This window comes from Hippocampus bargibanti, linkage group LG17 (assembly GCF_051943395.1).
Source record: "Hippocampus bargibanti isolate YZ-2025 linkage group LG17, ASM5194339v1, whole genome shotgun sequence".
Taxonomy (NCBI): Eukaryota; Metazoa; Chordata; class Actinopteri; order Syngnathiformes; family Syngnathidae; genus Hippocampus; species Hippocampus bargibanti.
The window spans coordinates 8,642,501-8,659,561 of NC_142750.1; the positions used below are offsets into that span (position 1 = coordinate 8,642,501).

General features: G+C 40.4%; 4 protein-coding genes and 3 non-coding genes across 8 annotated transcripts in view; 4 read left to right on the forward strand and 3 right to left on the reverse strand.

Annotated features, from left to right (window-relative positions):
- Positions 1 to 4,903, reverse strand: part of mgrn1b (mahogunin, ring finger 1b) — a 6,088-nt gene extending 1,185 nt beyond the window's left edge. For both annotated transcript variants that reach the window (XM_089018433.1, XM_089018434.1), the window contains exons 1-15: positions 4,616 to 4,903; positions 4,217 to 4,335; positions 4,051 to 4,139; positions 3,835 to 3,981; positions 3,169 to 3,286; positions 3,015 to 3,081; positions 2,903 to 2,946; positions 2,759 to 2,806; positions 2,471 to 2,539; positions 2,226 to 2,385; positions 2,038 to 2,147; positions 1,252 to 1,463; positions 219 to 330; positions 96 to 141; positions 1 to 33 (exon numbers count right to left, since the gene is read on the reverse strand). The exon at positions 1 to 33 is cut by the window's left edge and continues 69 nt beyond it. In XM_089018433.1, the coding sequence (XP_088874559.1) occupies positions 1 to 33; positions 96 to 141; positions 219 to 330; positions 1,252 to 1,463; positions 2,038 to 2,147; positions 2,226 to 2,385; positions 2,471 to 2,539; positions 2,759 to 2,806; positions 2,903 to 2,946; positions 3,015 to 3,081; positions 3,169 to 3,286; positions 3,835 to 3,981; positions 4,051 to 4,139; positions 4,217 to 4,335; positions 4,616 to 4,703 (1,462 nt within the window). In that variant the 5' untranslated portion in view covers positions 4,704 to 4,903. The remainder of the gene's footprint in view (positions 34 to 95; positions 142 to 218; positions 331 to 1,251; positions 1,464 to 2,037; positions 2,148 to 2,225; positions 2,386 to 2,470; positions 2,540 to 2,758; positions 2,807 to 2,902; positions 2,947 to 3,014; positions 3,082 to 3,168; positions 3,287 to 3,834; positions 3,982 to 4,050; positions 4,140 to 4,216; positions 4,336 to 4,615) is intronic.
- Positions 4,904 to 5,973: 1,070 nt separating this feature from the next.
- Positions 5,974 to 9,691, forward strand: LOC148885553 (cell death-inducing p53-target protein 1-like). Its single transcript, XM_089018837.1, is given in 6 exon segments — positions 5,974 to 6,067; positions 7,169 to 7,337; positions 7,411 to 7,535; positions 7,538 to 7,580; positions 7,868 to 8,150; positions 9,225 to 9,691. Coding segments are annotated over 5 exon segments (639 nt in total). The 5' UTR covers positions 5,974 to 6,067; positions 7,169 to 7,261; the 3' UTR covers positions 9,337 to 9,691.
- Positions 9,692 to 9,836: 145 nt separating this feature from the next.
- Positions 9,837 to 12,117, reverse strand: polr3k (polymerase (RNA) III (DNA directed) polypeptide K). Its single transcript, XM_089018839.1, has 3 exons — positions 11,850 to 12,117; positions 11,689 to 11,776; positions 9,837 to 11,471 (listed from the first exon to the last, which is right to left on the reverse strand). The coding sequence occupies exons 1-3, from the start codon at positions 11,958 to 11,960 to the stop codon at positions 11,344 to 11,346; spliced, it is 327 nt and encodes a 108-aa protein (XP_088874965.1). The 5' UTR covers positions 11,961 to 12,117; the 3' UTR covers positions 9,837 to 11,343.
- Positions 12,118 to 12,678: 561 nt separating this feature from the next.
- Positions 12,679 to 14,054, forward strand: rps11 (ribosomal protein S11). Its single transcript, XM_089018838.1, has 5 exons — positions 12,679 to 12,755; positions 13,068 to 13,208; positions 13,413 to 13,488; positions 13,556 to 13,685; positions 13,883 to 14,054. The coding sequence occupies exons 1-5, from the start codon at positions 12,741 to 12,743 to the stop codon at positions 14,004 to 14,006; spliced, it is 486 nt and encodes a 161-aa protein (XP_088874964.1). The 5' UTR covers positions 12,679 to 12,740; the 3' UTR covers positions 14,007 to 14,054.
- LOC148885556 (small nucleolar RNA SNORD35) lies at positions 13,259 to 13,342 on the forward strand. Its single transcript, XR_016118166.1, has one exon. It is a non-coding gene; the product is annotated as a small nucleolar RNA SNORD35 (small nucleolar RNA).
- LOC148885557 (small nucleolar RNA SNORD35) lies at positions 13,727 to 13,806 on the forward strand. The gene has a single exon (XR_016118167.1). It is a non-coding gene; the product is annotated as a small nucleolar RNA SNORD35 (small nucleolar RNA).
- Positions 14,055 to 15,113: 1,059 nt separating the features above from the next.
- Positions 15,114 to 15,185, reverse strand: trnae-cuc (transfer RNA glutamic acid (anticodon CUC)). The gene has a single exon. It is a non-coding gene; the product is annotated as a tRNA-Glu (tRNA).
- Positions 15,186 to 17,061: the final 1,876 nt, after the last annotated feature.

Consider the following 17,061-nt stretch of genomic DNA (forward strand, 5'->3'; position numbering starts at 1 on the left):
GGAGGATGTCGGCGCCGGCGTGCATCCTGTCCTCTGAAGCGTAAAAAAAATGTCACTCAAACGCATCAACTCGAGTTTAACACGGACCAACTCACCGTCATCAGGGGACAGCGACTCTGCGACGTCCTCGTTTGCTGTGGCCTAAAGCGAAGACGAAGAAGACGACAAACTCAAGCATTCTTTGCATCTGATTCTTTGAATTGGCGAGGGTGACGTACGTCTGTGGGAGCGGGACTGCTGGACAGAAGTGTGTGTGGCTGAGCGTCTGACATCTCGGACAGTTTCTCTTCATCCTCCTCCTGGATGGGAGATGACGGCGACCTCAGGGTGCTGCAGGATGGACACCAGAGAAGACACACTCACAAACATATTCGCAAGGGCTGAAAGATTTTCAAAAGGTTATTGCAAACATTCCCACGGGAATACAAATGTGTGTGTTTTTTCCTGCTGTTTTGGTCGGAAAAACATCAAACAAATAAGAATTCCAAGATGGCAGCTGTCAGCAAGTGCTCTCATGAGCGTTGCTTTTTTTTTGTGTGTGTTTTCTGTCACTTAGAGTTGTTATGCGTTGTGTGGAACGGATACGGATTGTTTTTTAGCATGTTTGGCCACAACATTCCTCAAGGAGGTGAGACTGTGTTGAGCAGTTGCGCCTTTTCGGCAGCACAAATTATGCCAGCACTGTTTTTGATTGGGAAAAATGTCAAAGGAGCGTCAGCGCAGAGCGCCGATATGTATGTGGAACTGTCGCGGCTTGGAATTGCAGCGGATTTACGTGGAACAGGAGATGTAAGACTATTTCCTTTCTTCAATGGATGCTTTAGCTTTAAGTTTGCTTTCAATATTTAGATCGTAGCAGACATGCACATTTAACCATGATGTCCCTGATCCAGTGGTGAAAAGGACGCTCTGATCCTATCCACTTTCATCTAGAATTGCTTCATACAACAAAAAGGGTGCCGAAAGTGCTTATAATTGAAAGACTGTATATGTCTTTTGTGTTGTGTCACATTATTTGTTATTTTGTTGCTGTTGTTGTTTTGACATCAAGATGGCGCCGCGAGAGTGGCTGCCTTTACAGCAGCTCCAGTATTTTGTTTTTCTACTTCTTCCTTTCCTCACTTTGCTGTTGTGAAATGTACATTTCTCCACTGCGAGACTAATAAAGGTACATCCAATCCAATCCAAACTGACTCAGGTAATTTTTATCCCAATGTATGAGCAACCCCACGACTGCTTAAAAAATGTTACCTGTCAGGTGATTTGCTAACTTTGCCTTTCTGCAGACTGCTGTCGCTCAGATGCTCCGGGGAGCTCAGTTGCTGGCTGCCGTCGCCGCCCCCTGAGAAATTGATATCATCGTAGAGAGGCGCAGAGGGAACTGTAGGTGACGCAGATCGCAAGCCGTTCAAGGCCTCCAGTAGCGACACAGGCTCAAAACCGGGAGGGACCGAATCGGTGCCCTGAGGATGAGCCGGGACAAATATTTAGGACGTCGGTACTGTACACTTATTCAATTACCGTATTTTACGGTGCATAAGGCGCACCGGAAGCTAAGGCGCACACCCAATGAAAGGTGTATTTTCACACTTTTTCCATATAACAATAACAATAATACTAATAATAATAATAATAAATTTAACTTAGAAGCCGCCTTTCAAAACTCTCAAGGACACTTTAAAGTCCCGTAATTTATTTTGTGCAGGCGCACCTTCAATGAATGAAAACCATTTTCCAAATATAATATTTGAATCTATAAATATTTTCCAAATATAAGGCACACCATCATTGTAAGGCGCTACAGTAGAGGCTGGTGTTATGCACTAATTCTACGGCTGCTGACTATAGTTGCGACACTAGTTGTGGCTCAATTTGACTTTACATATAAGGCGCAACGTCATCTTTTGAAGAAAATCAAGGCTTTTGGGTGCGCTTTATACGCTGGAAAATATGATACTCAAAAACTACTATTAATACACTGATATGACTTTTGCGGCTCGAAAAAAATGGTATCTGCATATAGTTCTGGAAACCTACAGAGTGCTCATCGTGGTCCATCGTCTGCGCCAGAACAGGACTGAAAGAGACAGGGGAGAGCGCCCCGGGCTTTTTACGCACCGCTCGGATCTGCAGCAAGGCCCTAAAAGCTGTTTCGGCGAAAAAAATGGGGCCTAGTTAGGACAGCGTCATCTCCCTTAATTTTTTTAAATCACGACTCCACTTACGTAGTCTGCAGATGGGACAGTTGTTGGCTTGGTAGCGCAAGGTGTCGGCGCATGAGTTGCAGAGGCACAAATGTCTGCACGGCAGGATGAGCGTGTCGCGCAGGTCTGACAGACACACCACGCACTCGTTGCTGTTGTCGCTGTTCTCGTCGTCGGATGGCTGCGCGCAAAAAGGGGGACACATTTGAAACGGCGCGTTGCTTTTGATAACGTCCGCATACCGTGTGGCTTTTTGTAGCGCTGACCTTGATTTCTTGGTTGTTCTTGTTCTCGATGCCGTAGATCTCCTGTAAGAGGTAGCTCACACGGTCCACCTGCAGCGCAGGGAGAAATCAAGAGAACGCGGTTCATGTTTCACTTTATGTCGTCTTTGTAATAATAACAATGACAATAAAAATTGTTATTATTATTAAAACAATAATAATCACAATAATCACAATGATAATAATAATCATCATCGTCGTAAAATCGTTCACAATTTTACAAGCCTTATTATAAAACAGCTAAAAGTGTCCCTCACAATGGAAACCTACAATTTGCTTTTGCTTCAGTGGCTTGACGGAGAAACTGCCATCGACGTGCTGCGAGGAGAAAATCAAAACATGAAACAAACGCAAGTTGGGCTCATGAAAATGACTTTTTGACAATGTTGAATGACGACTTGTATGTGTACATACTCGTTCAAATGCTGCCAAAAGTACGTGAGCGTGTCCGAGGCAGTCTTGGAATGAAAGCAGAGATGAGTCGTCAATCAGGTGAATGTGTGTTTAGGCACTTTTTAGAACTTACCGTCCCCGTCGTCAACTACTGCCTGGATGACCATAGGAAATACGCCTCGGTCGAGGTCAAAGTTGAGCTTTTAAAAAGAAGAAAATAGATATAGCAGTTGAATTGCGGCCCCCTTGGGAATGGCGAAACGACGTTGTAGGTTGCAAGTACGGACTTCTTCCTCTTTCCACTCGCTGAAGTCGATTTTGAAAGAAGGCATAGAGAACTGCTGGCTCACTCCCCTCTTGTAGTGGACCGTCTCCGAGGCCATGGATGGATCATTTGGGCTGTACCTTCACAGATCAAATAGAGAAATGAGAATTAGATTAAGTTTTTGCTTCTGTCTTTTCTAAAAATTATACACATAAAAAAAAAAAATCACATATCACATCACAATATTGAGAGTATGTTTCAATTTGTTCTGGCCTACTCAGCAGAGACATGTGATCTTTATAAAAGGCCATCACAACGGAATCGATATATTTTTTATTTTATTTTCATCCTTCCTCGTTCCGTGACACAAATCGGGTTCCTAGTCTTCTTCACTTCGGTCTCTGATGTAGTATCCATGGCAACTAGGCGTTGCTAAGGACCAGTCAAATCTATTGTAGTCTTCGTGTGAAATAAATTCAAAGATACTTGCAAGTCTCTGAGCAAATGTATTTTACTGTCGTGCAATATAGATCAAAAATGAATAGAATGTTTTCATATACTCTCAAAGAGAGTAAGAACTTCCTATCGTGTGGTTGTAGATTTCGGCTCATGAGGTAACTTATGAATGGAAGTTTTAAGTTTATTTTTTTCCGTAAGCGTTGTCAACAGAAAAAAAGAGGATTCTCACACAGCCATTCCATTGGAAAATTCCTCAAAGGCCTGGCAGTAGAGGGTGATGGCCACCCGAGCATCAGCGTCAAATGTGAACTCCACACCGTACTGAACCTTTGGTTTGCCGCCCTCCTCCACCGGCGTGTCAGAGTCATCTTTATATCTGAAAATCATAAGGTTTGATAGGATCATGTTCCTTGAAAAATGTCAAATCAGCACTGATTATACATACCGGACCAAACGCAAAGAGTCCTTCCGAATGTTCACCAGACTCCTGAGGGTTTTAACAGGCTCGTGGGGGGCCGGGGTGACGTAGGGGAACTAGAGGGAGACATATCATCATTCAGGTTAATCTGAAATACTTAATTCTGATAGATTTCTAGTCCGTCTGTATTCACCTGTACTGGCCTGTTTCCAAGGAAATTTAAATCCATGTTTTCCCCAAAAAGATATCCCTCGGGATGCGGTGTGTCGAACTTTTCCCCTCCCATGAAGAAGTGGCTTGCAAAATAATTCCCTGTTAAAAAAAACACGTATGAGAATAATAATGATATTCGATCCCCAAACGTATATTCTCCATAAACTCAATGTTATACATAAACATTTCAAATTGATTGTCTAATTTCAGTAACTAGTTCTTGTATCGCGAGATTTTGATATATTTCAAACCCCAAGTTGCGCAGCTTCAATTTCAAATGTAACAAATAACAGTTAATGTGTTGTAAAGTCCTAGAACTACACTTAATCACTTTGAGCCACAAAACGGGCCCCAGTGATATGAAATACCGATGGCATACCAGACTTCGGGGGGAAACGATAGGCCGAATTAGCTTGAATGTCGATATCCTCTACACCAGCGATTCTGCGACTCAGAATGGAGCCCATCTTCGTCTTCCTCAGCAGCTGCAACGCCTAGCAACGCGAATGACAACTGAAATAATCACGCAAGGGATTTAAATCGACATCCCGACTGATTTGCGGGTAGTAACGCAGCGAACCCAAACAGGAAATCGAGCGAGCTGTTGTTTTGCCAGCGAGTAGCTAACGTTAGCGCAGCTTCGCAATTTGATTGGCTGCCTTCTTCACTAAACTTGCTGAATATAAAAGCGTTCGTTTTAGAAAGTGGGACGCCCGTTGAAGGGGCGGTGCGTGACGAAGTCACGGGGAGGTCAAGCGTGAATGTCTGTGTGCGTTTGTGTTAAATTTATTGAACTGGATTAAAGAAACAAAATATTACCACCGACTAATTTATGTCAAACAAATTATCTCTCAGACGGAATAAAATCCTATGCATTTAAAAACACGGCGACATTATAAAATTATACCGGAATTATGTGGTAATTAAGTTACGGGATACGTAGTCCAAAGCAGACGGAAGTCCGCAGTAGCTGAATTTCACTTCAATGTGTTGACCATGTTTGTATACTGTATTTCATTTTTCTGGCTATTCTTTGCGTCTTGTAAATTGAGCTAATTTGTTATACAAATAATATTTGCAAAGTACATTCTTGCATTATATTTATTTTATTGTAAACATACACGCAGGCTCATACATTACATTTGCCTTAGTCATTTCCCACAAAAGAAAATTCTGATATCAGGACTATTTGGGCAATGCAAATAAGATTTTGCACAAAAATATTCACGCATCTATGTAAAAAATCGTGTTCATTTAGTATGATCAACAATAGTACAGAAATACAACACATAATTTCATTTTGAAAATCGATAAAAGAAAGGTGTATTCGAATTATTGGGAGGTTTGTCGTTTGAAATTGTTTCTCAGAAACACTGCAAAAAAAGTCGTATTTTTAAAAAGTTTCATTCCCAAATCTCTTCACCTTTATGCGTCCTAAATAATATATCATGATTTGCAACATATTATCTGAACATTATAATTTATTAAATATAAGAATTTCCTGTTTTGACTTTTTGATTAAAGCTAACACAAATGTTTGTTGTGTTATTATTTCTCAACTTTTTGTATAGCACTTTTACTGATTTAACGAATGTTACATTTTTATGTTTTGTCAGAACGCCCGAATGGTTGTTCAATCCGATTTCCTTAGATCGTAAGCTTCAGAAATAGCGTCTAAAGTTTGCATTTTTAATCATATCGCTGGATGTAACAGGTTAAACGAAACGGCATGTTGTTTTTTTAACATCACGTGTAAAACCGGTTAGCGGACGTCGGAAGTCGTCATACTGTAAAACAATTTACCACTCGCTTCGCTGCCTTCCAGCGTAAGGTAATAGATACAAAACTCGTTACAAGTAACAATATTTTATTCGAATAACTACACAAAATTATTAGCTGTGGTTGTTGTGCTCGTACTTCGATTGTTTGTCTTTGGCAAGTCGAGCCACAGACATGGCGACGCGGCTTACGTTAGCACAAGCTGCACTCATCTGCGCAAAACACAACAACTGTGAAGACATTAGGCGATCATACTTATTTGAAAGTGTATTGTAGTAATAAAAAAGTAAAAACGATTGTCTGTCTTTATCACAGCAGCCTTTGTATGATCGATTCTTGTGTCAGCTGTCAACCCGGTAGCATTGGTTGCTGCGGTTGATTTGATGTACTAATGACGTTGTAATCGTCATTTGGAGACCGTTCGACGCATTAATTTATTTCTTTCCTGAACATATTTCCCCTTTGTTGTTGTTTACGTGAAGGAAGTTATCTAAGGGGCCGGTAGGCAGCGCATGTAAGATTTGAGCTGGATAATCTCAGGATTTACATATAACATCAGCTTGTTTGCTAGCTAGCCGTGTTCGTAAAATGAAACGGAACACGACAAGCACAACAATGTGACGTAATAAGAAACTGTATTAAAGTTGTGTTAAATACTCAAGAATTGTGTTGTGGTGACATTATCAGTATAAAAAATAGTGAATGTTTTCATCCCGGAATGTATGAAAATTACATCTCCAAAATATGAGGTGCAGTTCCACACACCTCTGCGAAACCAATTGAAAATTTCGCGTCAACTGTTGTTTAAAGAAAACATTTAATCCGTGATTTCACTCTTATGTAATCATGTACTTTACATACACACGATCAAATATTATTCTAAATGAAAACATTTGGTCAAAGTCAGAACTTGCGGTCTGACCTGCCAAACGATGTGGAACGTGCAGAAGTCATAGGATTTTTTTCCTAACATGAATTGCTAATAGTGACGTTCTATTGTTTCGTGTATAACTGAACTATTGAATCTTCTGTAATAAATTGCGTTTCTTTATCAATGGTTATAAGAATGTAAAACATAGCTTACAATATCTTAAGTTGGAACAAACAGCTCACTCCCCTCTCTTAACCAGTTTGGCTATCCTTTGTGTTCTAGCAGCGTGAAAGAATCAATTTGAGTTCTCCGATCAAAGGAGCCTTGCGTCCGACACGTTCCTCATCCCACCAGAGTCCAGTTTCTCAGGCCAATATGTCCAGTGATCCTCCTCCACCTTACCCTGGAGGTCCAAGTGCTCCCCTCGTGGAGGAAAAGAATGGACAAGCAGGTACAAATGGAATCTGTCGAGTTGACTGGATATGTTGAGTGCAACGTGACACCTTCGTCTTGTGTTAAAAAAGCTCCTATAAGAACGGGGCCCCCGCAAGGTCAACCTCTACCTCCAGAGTATGGCCCACCCCCGTATGAAGGCCCACACCCAGGATTCCTTCCGCCACATGTACCTGGAGATGGTCCCATGCCCATGTCGATGCCAATGCCAATGCAATGCAAATGCCCCCACCACCTCAAGGTGACTCACAATATCTATTTCCACACCTAATGGCTTCTTGTTGTAAAGTCACTTTTTACAGAGGATGAATAATTTTGAACAATAATCTACTTGTTTTTTATTTTTAATTTATGTTGCAATTTATTACGTGATTACTTTTCAAAGCAACACATTTTTAACAAACACAAGCAATTGTGTTTCCTGTAATATAGCTTAGGTTGACAACAAGCATAATCATGGTTTTTGATTTTAACGTAAACTAGTTTAGGTATGCATTTTCATATTTGCTTTCTTCTTTCCCCATAAAGGCGGCATCTATCCGCCGCCGCCCGGCCACTTCCCGCACCCCATGCCGGGCCACATGGGCCCAATCGGGCCCGGCCCATTCGTGCACATGGGCGGCCACACGGCGACTACTGTAATGGCCCCTCCGGGCAGCGCCACCACGGTGACCGTGCTGCAGGGCGAAATGTTCCAAACGTCGCCAGTGCAGACGGTGTGTCCGCACTGCCAACAGGCCATCGTTACGCGCATTTCCCACGACGTGGGCCTCATGAATACCCTCTTCTGTCTCTTCTGCTTCTTTGTGGGGTGAGCTAATCACAGAAACTATGGCAGAACTTGGCCTCATCATTCGACAGATTCGTCAGCATAAACGTGAATTTTTCAAATATTTTGGGCTTAAAGGACAACCGACACCATTTTTTTGTTCCCAAACCTACATCAGAAAAACGTTTTATAGCATCAAAAATACCCAAAACACGCAGGCTGATATTTTTAGTAAAACGAAAACCACAAATAAAAATGACTTAAAGTGTCCCAAAACTACTTCAAAATGACCTCGGAGATGGCGAGTTTCAGAAGGTCCCGCCCCCTTGTTCGTGACGTCACGCCAGTACGTCTTGCCTTGCTCGAGAATCAAAACAATGGCTTCAGATTCGGAGAAAATGCTTTCTTGTTACTCATCCAGTTAGAAAAAGAAGAGGAAAGCATAAATGTTTGCAATCGATTAAAGAAGTATTCGCGTATCAATTCGAGCCGTCTGGACTCCAATGTAGCGTCCCGGAAAGTGCACAAGATGGCGCCCAAGCTCCGTTCGAAATGGGCTGATTTGTCTGCTGGGAATTTGTGTCAACTAGTATCAAATAGTAGTCTTGGTGCAACACACGATTCACCATCGTGTTATTTATGTATTTTCCTTCTAATTTCGCCATCAACACGAAGTTTTCAGACCAAACAAAGTAGCCAAAATGCATTGTGTGTCACTTTCTCGGTCAGGGGCGTTCCAGACGTGACGTCAGGTCATGCATCGTCATCAACTCAAAAACAAGACTTCCTGAATATTCAGCGCTAGTCTTAAAGTGTAAAATATAGCTATATGCGATGGAATCTTTGTAAAATACGCTCAGTAGAAGTCATTTGAAGTGATTTTACAAATTATGGACACAACTTTTCCGAAGGAGTCGGTTGTCCTTTAAGTAGTACTGAATGTGGAAAGGCGATCGGCATATGCTCTCTGAAACCTATTTTACTATTTGATGACGATGTTGGAAAGGATTCTCACTTTTTAAGAACAAATAACTGATATAAATGAACTTCAGTAACATAAGATTGAATGATATGCGCTTGTATTTTGAATTTCTATTCCAACGCTATTCCTTTCAGGTGCGATCTGGGCTGCTGCTTGATTCCCTGTTTGATCGATGACCTGAAGGATGTGACGCACACCTGCCCCTACTGCAAGGGTTACATCTATACATACAAACGTATATGCTAACCACCACTGACGTTCGTGCGCAGCACTTCTCCCTCCGTCCCTCTTTCCTATCTCCACCTTTACGTTTGCAACACTGCACTCTTTTAATTTGTCTTTGTAAAAAGAGTTTGTTGATGTTCACCTCATACGTTTATGCAGAAGTTCGATGGGCAGCATTTTTTTTTTCTCTTTTGTTTAATGTGAAGGCTTGTTACGAGTGTAGAGGAAGTTGTTTTGCTGGGAAGGGCTGTGAAACTGGTCACTTTATATAAACTGATGATTATTTCGTGTTATATTTATCGGGAGTATTTAAAGATATGTTTAAACATGCCCAACTTGAAGATTGTGAACATTTGTCTCCATGTCACTTTGCCGTCTCTACTGATCCCTTCTCAAATGTGAGCATTGCCATCTTGATGTTTTTGCATTTTTTTTTCTTTCCCCAGAATCATTTTAATGAGTAGTCTTCGAGGCTTCTTTCGGTATGCACAAAAATTATTCATAGTTGAGCCTTTTCCCTGTTCATGATGTACTTCAAGAAAAAAAATCATTTGCACTTTAAGGACAAATTACCCACCCCTAAAGTCACTATAGTTGAGCCGTCTTCGGGCTTTGTCGTCCACAAATCCCTCCGTAGGTGCACTTAAGAGAAGTTAACTGTTACTAGTGTGTGAATCTGATCTCACTGTAGAATGTATCAGCGCCAAAATTGTCAGCCAAATGTTCGTCACCGCCTCAGTCAACAGGTCACTTGTGACAGACGAGAATGTTAAATAACAAATTAGTCATGATCATATTTTAAAATGCTTACAAGTTTGTTGAAAATTGGAAGTAGCTGCCAAAACTTGATTATATCCAAGTCACAGAGTTGCATTGTGAAGATATATTCAGATTTGAACATTCTTCATTAACAGCATGTCCTCAGAAGTAGTTTAAAACTACTTCTGCATTGTACTGCGCATTGAAATGATACAAAATGTTAAATAACGCCATGACTAAATGTGCATTCATTTAATTTGCATCTTTTTTAGGCTTGCAAAAATGTGCGACTAATTAAAAAAATGTTTTATTACAAAGTACTGTAAATGCCATTGTGATGGTTAAAAATGCCAGTCTGCATTGCTCTCAAAGTGGTTGTTTTCTGTCCAACGACGTTATGTCAAATTTGTTTGACAGTTGTACATAGGTACTATTTTATCAATAAAAATTAAGTACATCACTGAAATGTTGTCATTTGGATACATTATTTATCAATCAAGAAAAAAAGAGAAAAGTATTTGCTCTGTACTAATACTGGTAAATTGTTTTAATATTAATACGTAATACATTAACAGATTTTTTTGGGCATTGTTTTAGTGCGAGTAACAACATCGTGTGTTTATTTTACCTGGCGAGGCTACAGGGAGAGGGCCAAATACAAATGTATCAGACACGCAAGTCAGTGCGCGTTACACTTTTTTAACACTTTTCATGTGTTTTTCGGGATTTAATATAGGGAAAGAGATGATGATTTAGATAGATATATATACACTGACTGGAAGATAAAGCATCTTAAAGGACTTTGAAGTTCTGTTTGTGATGTAATGTAGGGAGAGATTGGATTGGATTTGCCCATTTCACGGTAAGATCAGAGCATTGTCATCAGATGGTGAGTATAGGTTTTGCTTTTTTGAATGTTGCGGTGCCGATGACTATTTTGTGTTTGGGAGCCTTTTACTGAGCGAGTTGCTTGTTCTGTAGCCACAAAGGGACATAAGTCTTCTTGTGCGGTCCCAAGCCCAGATAAATACAGAGGGTTGTGTCAGGAAGGGCATCCGACATAAAATCTTGGCCAAAACAAACATGCGGATCAAACCTCTAAAGATGGAGGAGAATGATTTGTTGTGGTGACCCCCTTGAAGGGAAAAGCCGAAAGCTCCGAAAGAAAAATACATAATTATGGTCATCAAGAAATGAACAGCTCAGCCGACATTTGAAGGCAAAAAAAATATATTTATGGGTGAAATTGCTTTAGTGATAAATATTCCGTTATTCTCTCCATCTGTGTCCACATTGGGCATTGCAGCATTTGTAGAAAGTGGTCATGGGTTCATCGGCGGATCTGGTCTGAATTTGCATGAAATATGCCCGAGGATGCTCACATTTTGGACAGGTTTCTGTATTAAAAAAAGGAAATAAATTGCCACCCCAATTATTGGCAGATAGAGTTTAACCAGACTAATAAATAAGATTGGAGGACATAATTGAATGGTAGACTATATTATTGAGCCCTGTTTTACAGAATTTGTCGTACAAAGACACGTGACGATGCAAAGTGCATCTTCCTACGACAAACGATAATTACTGCAGTACTTATTTATCATGTCAACTCACCTGCAGTGGAATCCACGTTTTCCCAAGCAGCAGATCCACCCAAAACGTCATCCACCTCCTTTAACTTGGGATAGTTTCTGTTGTTTACCTGCAGAAGACACAACGTGACAGAATTCACCAAAAAGGTTTAACGTGATGTGAACAGCACATTTTCGACTCACCTTTCTCGTGACGTTGTGTATGTAGGGGCAAGTGTTACATGCAAACCGCAGGCACTTCTGGCCTTCTTCGACGATCAAAACATTCCCACAGGTGGGACAAAAAAGAAGCATTTTAGCCTAGACTCAACGCTACTAACAGCTACTCAGAATATATAAAATAATTGTTAAAAAATTACCGCGACGGTTGTAATATAACGCCACTAAAGATGCTAGCACGCGTGTTTTGATTATTTTAGAATCAAAACACGAAAACTGATTGAGGCGCACCTTCTTTTAACACCCGGTCAGAAAAATGAGTTCGGAACCATTTGATCATAGCTCCATTTAATCTGACGGCGAAAGATAAACATTTCCGATATATATAGAAATATCTCAAAACGTATAGACGTTTTCAACATTAAATAATTGAAAAAGACACAAATTACTAAACTGTTATTACAAAGACCTTAGATATCACGTCTTGAATATACAACGACACGAATGTGTTGTTTTGTGATAATACCTCCGAATATGGTTTTTGTTATTATATCTAATTAGATTTTGTGTATGACTATGTGCTGTTTTTTTTATTTCCTTGAACACTGTTTGTTGATTGTAATGCTACATTTTAATTTGCAGTGCGTAGTTGGAAATGTTTCAAGATCTCCGTTTACAACTTTATTTAAAAATATTTTTTACATCTTACATCAGAAACCAGTCACACACATTACGTTAACTGTGAGTAATACATTATGGATATTAATAATAATTTCCTTAATAAAAAATATCCGGTGATTCTTTAATAAAAATTCATTTAAAGAAAAAAAATGTTGTGCGTCATTTCTGGTGGCCCTGACCGACTTCCGTGCGCTGTGCGCATGATCAGGCCTCTTTACAACTCGGCTGGCCAAGATGGCGGATGCACAAGTATGTCTGAGAAAACGGCCTGGGTTTTGCAAACGACTTTTTAAGTTTAAACCAACACTGAAGCTAAATTTTATGGAATATATATTCGCATTCAGTTCTTATACGGCGCTATTGGTGTTTTTTGGAAGTGGGGTACATGTTTTAGATAGGGTATCTGTTATAACGCTGCTTCCCCTCGTGTGACGCTATGCTAGCTGGCGAAATGCTATTGCGATTAGCTTAGCCACCTTCGCGTACTCTAAAGCGCGTTTTAAAACTCACATCCGACGTTGTTCTTGTCGTGATGTGAACGTGTGTTTTTTGCTTGTACAGACCGAGAGGGCTTATCAGAAGCAGCCCACCATCTTCCAGAACAAGAAACGTGTTCTGGCCACCGATGGAGGCAAGGAGAGCAAAGAAAAGCTCCCCCGTTACCACAAAAGTGTCGGGCTGGGCTTCAAAACTCCTCGAGAGGTTAATTCTTTTTTCCATGTTAGCTGTCCTGTTTAAGTCTAAATTGAATCTTCAAGTGATGTTTTTCTCACGATGGTCTTCCAAGCCTGCAGGGTTTTGACGATGACGCCTTTTGGCAAAGCTGATGCAATTAAATCCCCTCTGAAATATCGCATTTCGTTTTTTAACTGTTATTAAAATGCCTGTTTTGTTTTGTCCTCTCAGGCTATCGAAGGCACTTATATTGACAAGAAATGCCCCTTTACTGGAAATGTCTCCATCCGTGGCCGTATCCTCTCTGGTCTGTGTGTTAAACTGTTTTTTATAGACACTTTGGAGCTACTGTTGACAATTTGTGTGTTGTGCAGGCGTGGTGACCAAAATGAAGATGCAGAGAACCATCGTCATCAGACGTGACTACCTGCATTACATTCGCAAGTACAACCGTTTTGAGAAGCGGCACAAGAACCTGTCGGTGCATCTATCACCATGCTTCAGGTACCCCAATCTTGGATTTCCCCAGCTCAATTTTTCACCTTTGCAAATGATGTTTTTCTCACGATGGTCTTCCTAGTTTAACTCTGACGACATCGCCTTACGGCATTGCTGATGCAGATTTGATTCTTAAACAATGAAAGAATGTTTGGTTATTTTGTATTGCTAAATGCTTTTGTTCTTCCCTTTCTCTAATGCAGGGATGTCTCGATCGGAGATATTGTGACGGTCGGGGAGTGCCGACCGCTCAGCAAGACGGTGAGGTTCAACGTCCTCAAGGTGACAAAGGCGGCTGGTGCCAAGAAGCAGTTTCAGAAGTTTTAAGACCGCTGGAAGAAATTTGTCACCTTGAAATAAACTGTTTGAATATGATCTTTGTTTTGTTTTGTCTCATTATTTGACTTTCCTGGGTAATATCTTATTAATTTGGCAAGATATGTTGGGCTAAAGTACCTGTATGCTGATTAGCCACAACATTGGGGTACATTGACAAACTGCTTGACGCCGTGTACCAAACACCATTCCGCTAACATGGATTATTGCACTGTGGTGAACACTAAACTGAAAAATACAGTAAAGTTTCGTTATATCGATATCGGATATATCGATAGTCCCGGTTATATCGATAATAGTTCTATGCACGCACGGAGAGAATTACATGCAAACAGGGTCGGATATATCGATAGTCCCGGTTATATCGATATTTTTTCGGACTCCCTTGAATATCGATATAACGAGACTACTGTATTTAACATATTGGTTAGAAGTGTGACACTGAGACATCCAAAAGTTACTCCTACTGTGCTTTTGTAAAAGTGGCTTGTGCTGCTGTGAGATGTAAATTTCTCCACTGCGAGAAATTACGTCAATTTGCCCATTCTGATTAAAACATTGCTGACTTGGTTGTGTCAACATTTTGCAGTTTGCTGCTATTATCTCATGAATATATCAATGTTTTTCTACTTCCTTCTTTCCTTTTTTTCTTACTTTCATCACTTTGCTGCTGTTATTTCCGGATAGAGTGAACGCTGGCGCGAATGGTTACCACTGCTCAACCGAATGTAAAAAAATGTTCTTATCCTGTGACTAAAGTGTCCTTGAGTTTTGAAAGGTGCTTAGAAATTCAATGTATTATTATTATAAACATTTCTCGGGATTAGAATTGGGTGTCAAACGTGACATGGTTTATTGGCCATTGAGCATAAATTGGGTTGTCAAGAATGGTGTTTGTAAGCGTCGTAACAAATATTATCTACAGTACACATTTAGCACTCAATACGTGAGTGAGCTGACACAGAGGTCTAATGTACTGTGTGATTTGTTTATAATTACTTGCTGTTTCTTGCTTGTCTTGTGGGCATTGAAAACATTCATTGGAAGTACAGTACCGCAAAAGTTTTGAAGATACGCGGATATCTGGATAAAAGTAAGTTCCCTGACCGGGAATCGAACCCGGGCCGCGGCGGTGAGAGCGCCGAATCCTAACCACTAGACCACCAGGGAGCGTTAACTGTAATGCTAACTATCGAACTAAATAACTACAATACTGTTTGTCTAAGAATATAAAATACAGTGTCTTTTATATCAACCACCTATATTTTTAGATATTTTTCAATCATCCAATTCATTTTATGTCAAATATTTTTAACGGCTTCGTAAATAATTTGAATTTATAGAACACGTACTTTCAAGATGATGCAGTTCTCACAATGGACACACGAGGTAGCGAGGTCGCCGTTTAAAGCCTGAAACGGAAAAAATATTTCGACCGTTTTTTATTCCCTGTGAATAGATTGTGACAACACCTGACTACTTGAATTTAAAGAATAACACAAAAATAATAATAATTAACATATCCCCATTGTTAAAATCAGGGCAGCATATGATTTTACAATTTTCGCTTTATTTTATCACTTGAGAGGTACTGTTCAAATAAAACGTCTGACTCAGCTGAATACCAATAACCTGAATACTTTGAGTGCAATGTACAAGAAAAATAAGAGAATTAAACTATCATCTCAATTCGCATGAGATCAGTGTTTACGCTTCACTTGTTTGCTTTTGTTGTCTTTTAAACGCGTGTGTGCTGTGATTAGGGGGGGGGGGGGCGCTGGCTGTGACCATGTGACCTCGTTCCTATTGTGTGCATTGACCGACAAGCGTGCTGGGGGCACAATAGAGGCCGATAAGCACATGCAAATGCTTCAATAGGCAACACATGTCATTTGCATGTGCTGCAAGCGTTGACACATTTGCGGAATTGGGAGTCGGTTATGAATTTCTCTTAAATGATAAGCCTCAGGACTCCTGTCTTCTCTGGGCATTATTTTAAAGTTATAGTGAACATCAAGCTAGCTACATTTATAACTTTCAAAGAAGTACAGATGATGGCTGAAGAAACATTTTTTATCGATTTATAACTTATAATGTTCTGGTTTTTTTTTAAGTAATTGAGATTTAGGTCCGAAAACACATTTTCAAATAGGTGACTCTGAAAATGATAATGTTCACTGTGTATGCGAATAGTACAGAAAGAAAATGGTTAAGTTCAGCTATGTTAGAGCTCATAATGGCCGCTTCCTCTTCTAGGAAGACAATATTGACCTAAAGTGTAATGTTTTGGCTATAGACTTCTCTTGTACTCAGCGGTTTTCCTGGTGCGGGAGGTTGGGAGGTCTCCAAATAACAGACAACTCAGCAGGCCACATGAATACATCCTCCCACTGAATGTTTGCTTGGGGGCAAAGGTCTGATTCACCCCCTTAGAACCCCCCAAAAATGTCTCAATAAATGTAAGCCGGCATTCTTTAAACTGTTTGTTTGTATATTTTGTATGTTTTCTAGGATGCCTTTCTCAGACAGTCGACACAAGTCTGCTATGTTTGTAGCGTTTCAGTGGAAATCCAAAATCATATTAAATGGATAAAAAGTGCAAAAGTATCGGACACCCTGGGTTGTCATTGTTATTGGTGCAAAACCCTTAACAAACACTATATTAAATGGGGTACCTCCCTGACAGTGTCAATCAAAATAATCAGAATTGACTTTGACGAATGATAAGTTCAATGTACTGTTCTTCAATTTTGCAGGTTTCACAAATGTTCTGTCTACTTTAACAGACCAACATTCCATCGGGCAGCCGACATGTTGACAGTCAATCAGTGTCATGTGGCATGTTAGCCATCCCGCTAAACGCTTACGCAGCATGCTCAAAATGCAATGAAGTTGAGCCCACGCTGACCACGATAAAAACACCGGCCTTCTGTAGGCCCAGCAGGGGTTAAGGTGTTTGAGATCGAGAGCATTTGGGAGGGATCAATGGGGTCATAACCCTGCTCGTCATCCGCACCATCAGGGCACCGCTCAACAGATGGAGGCC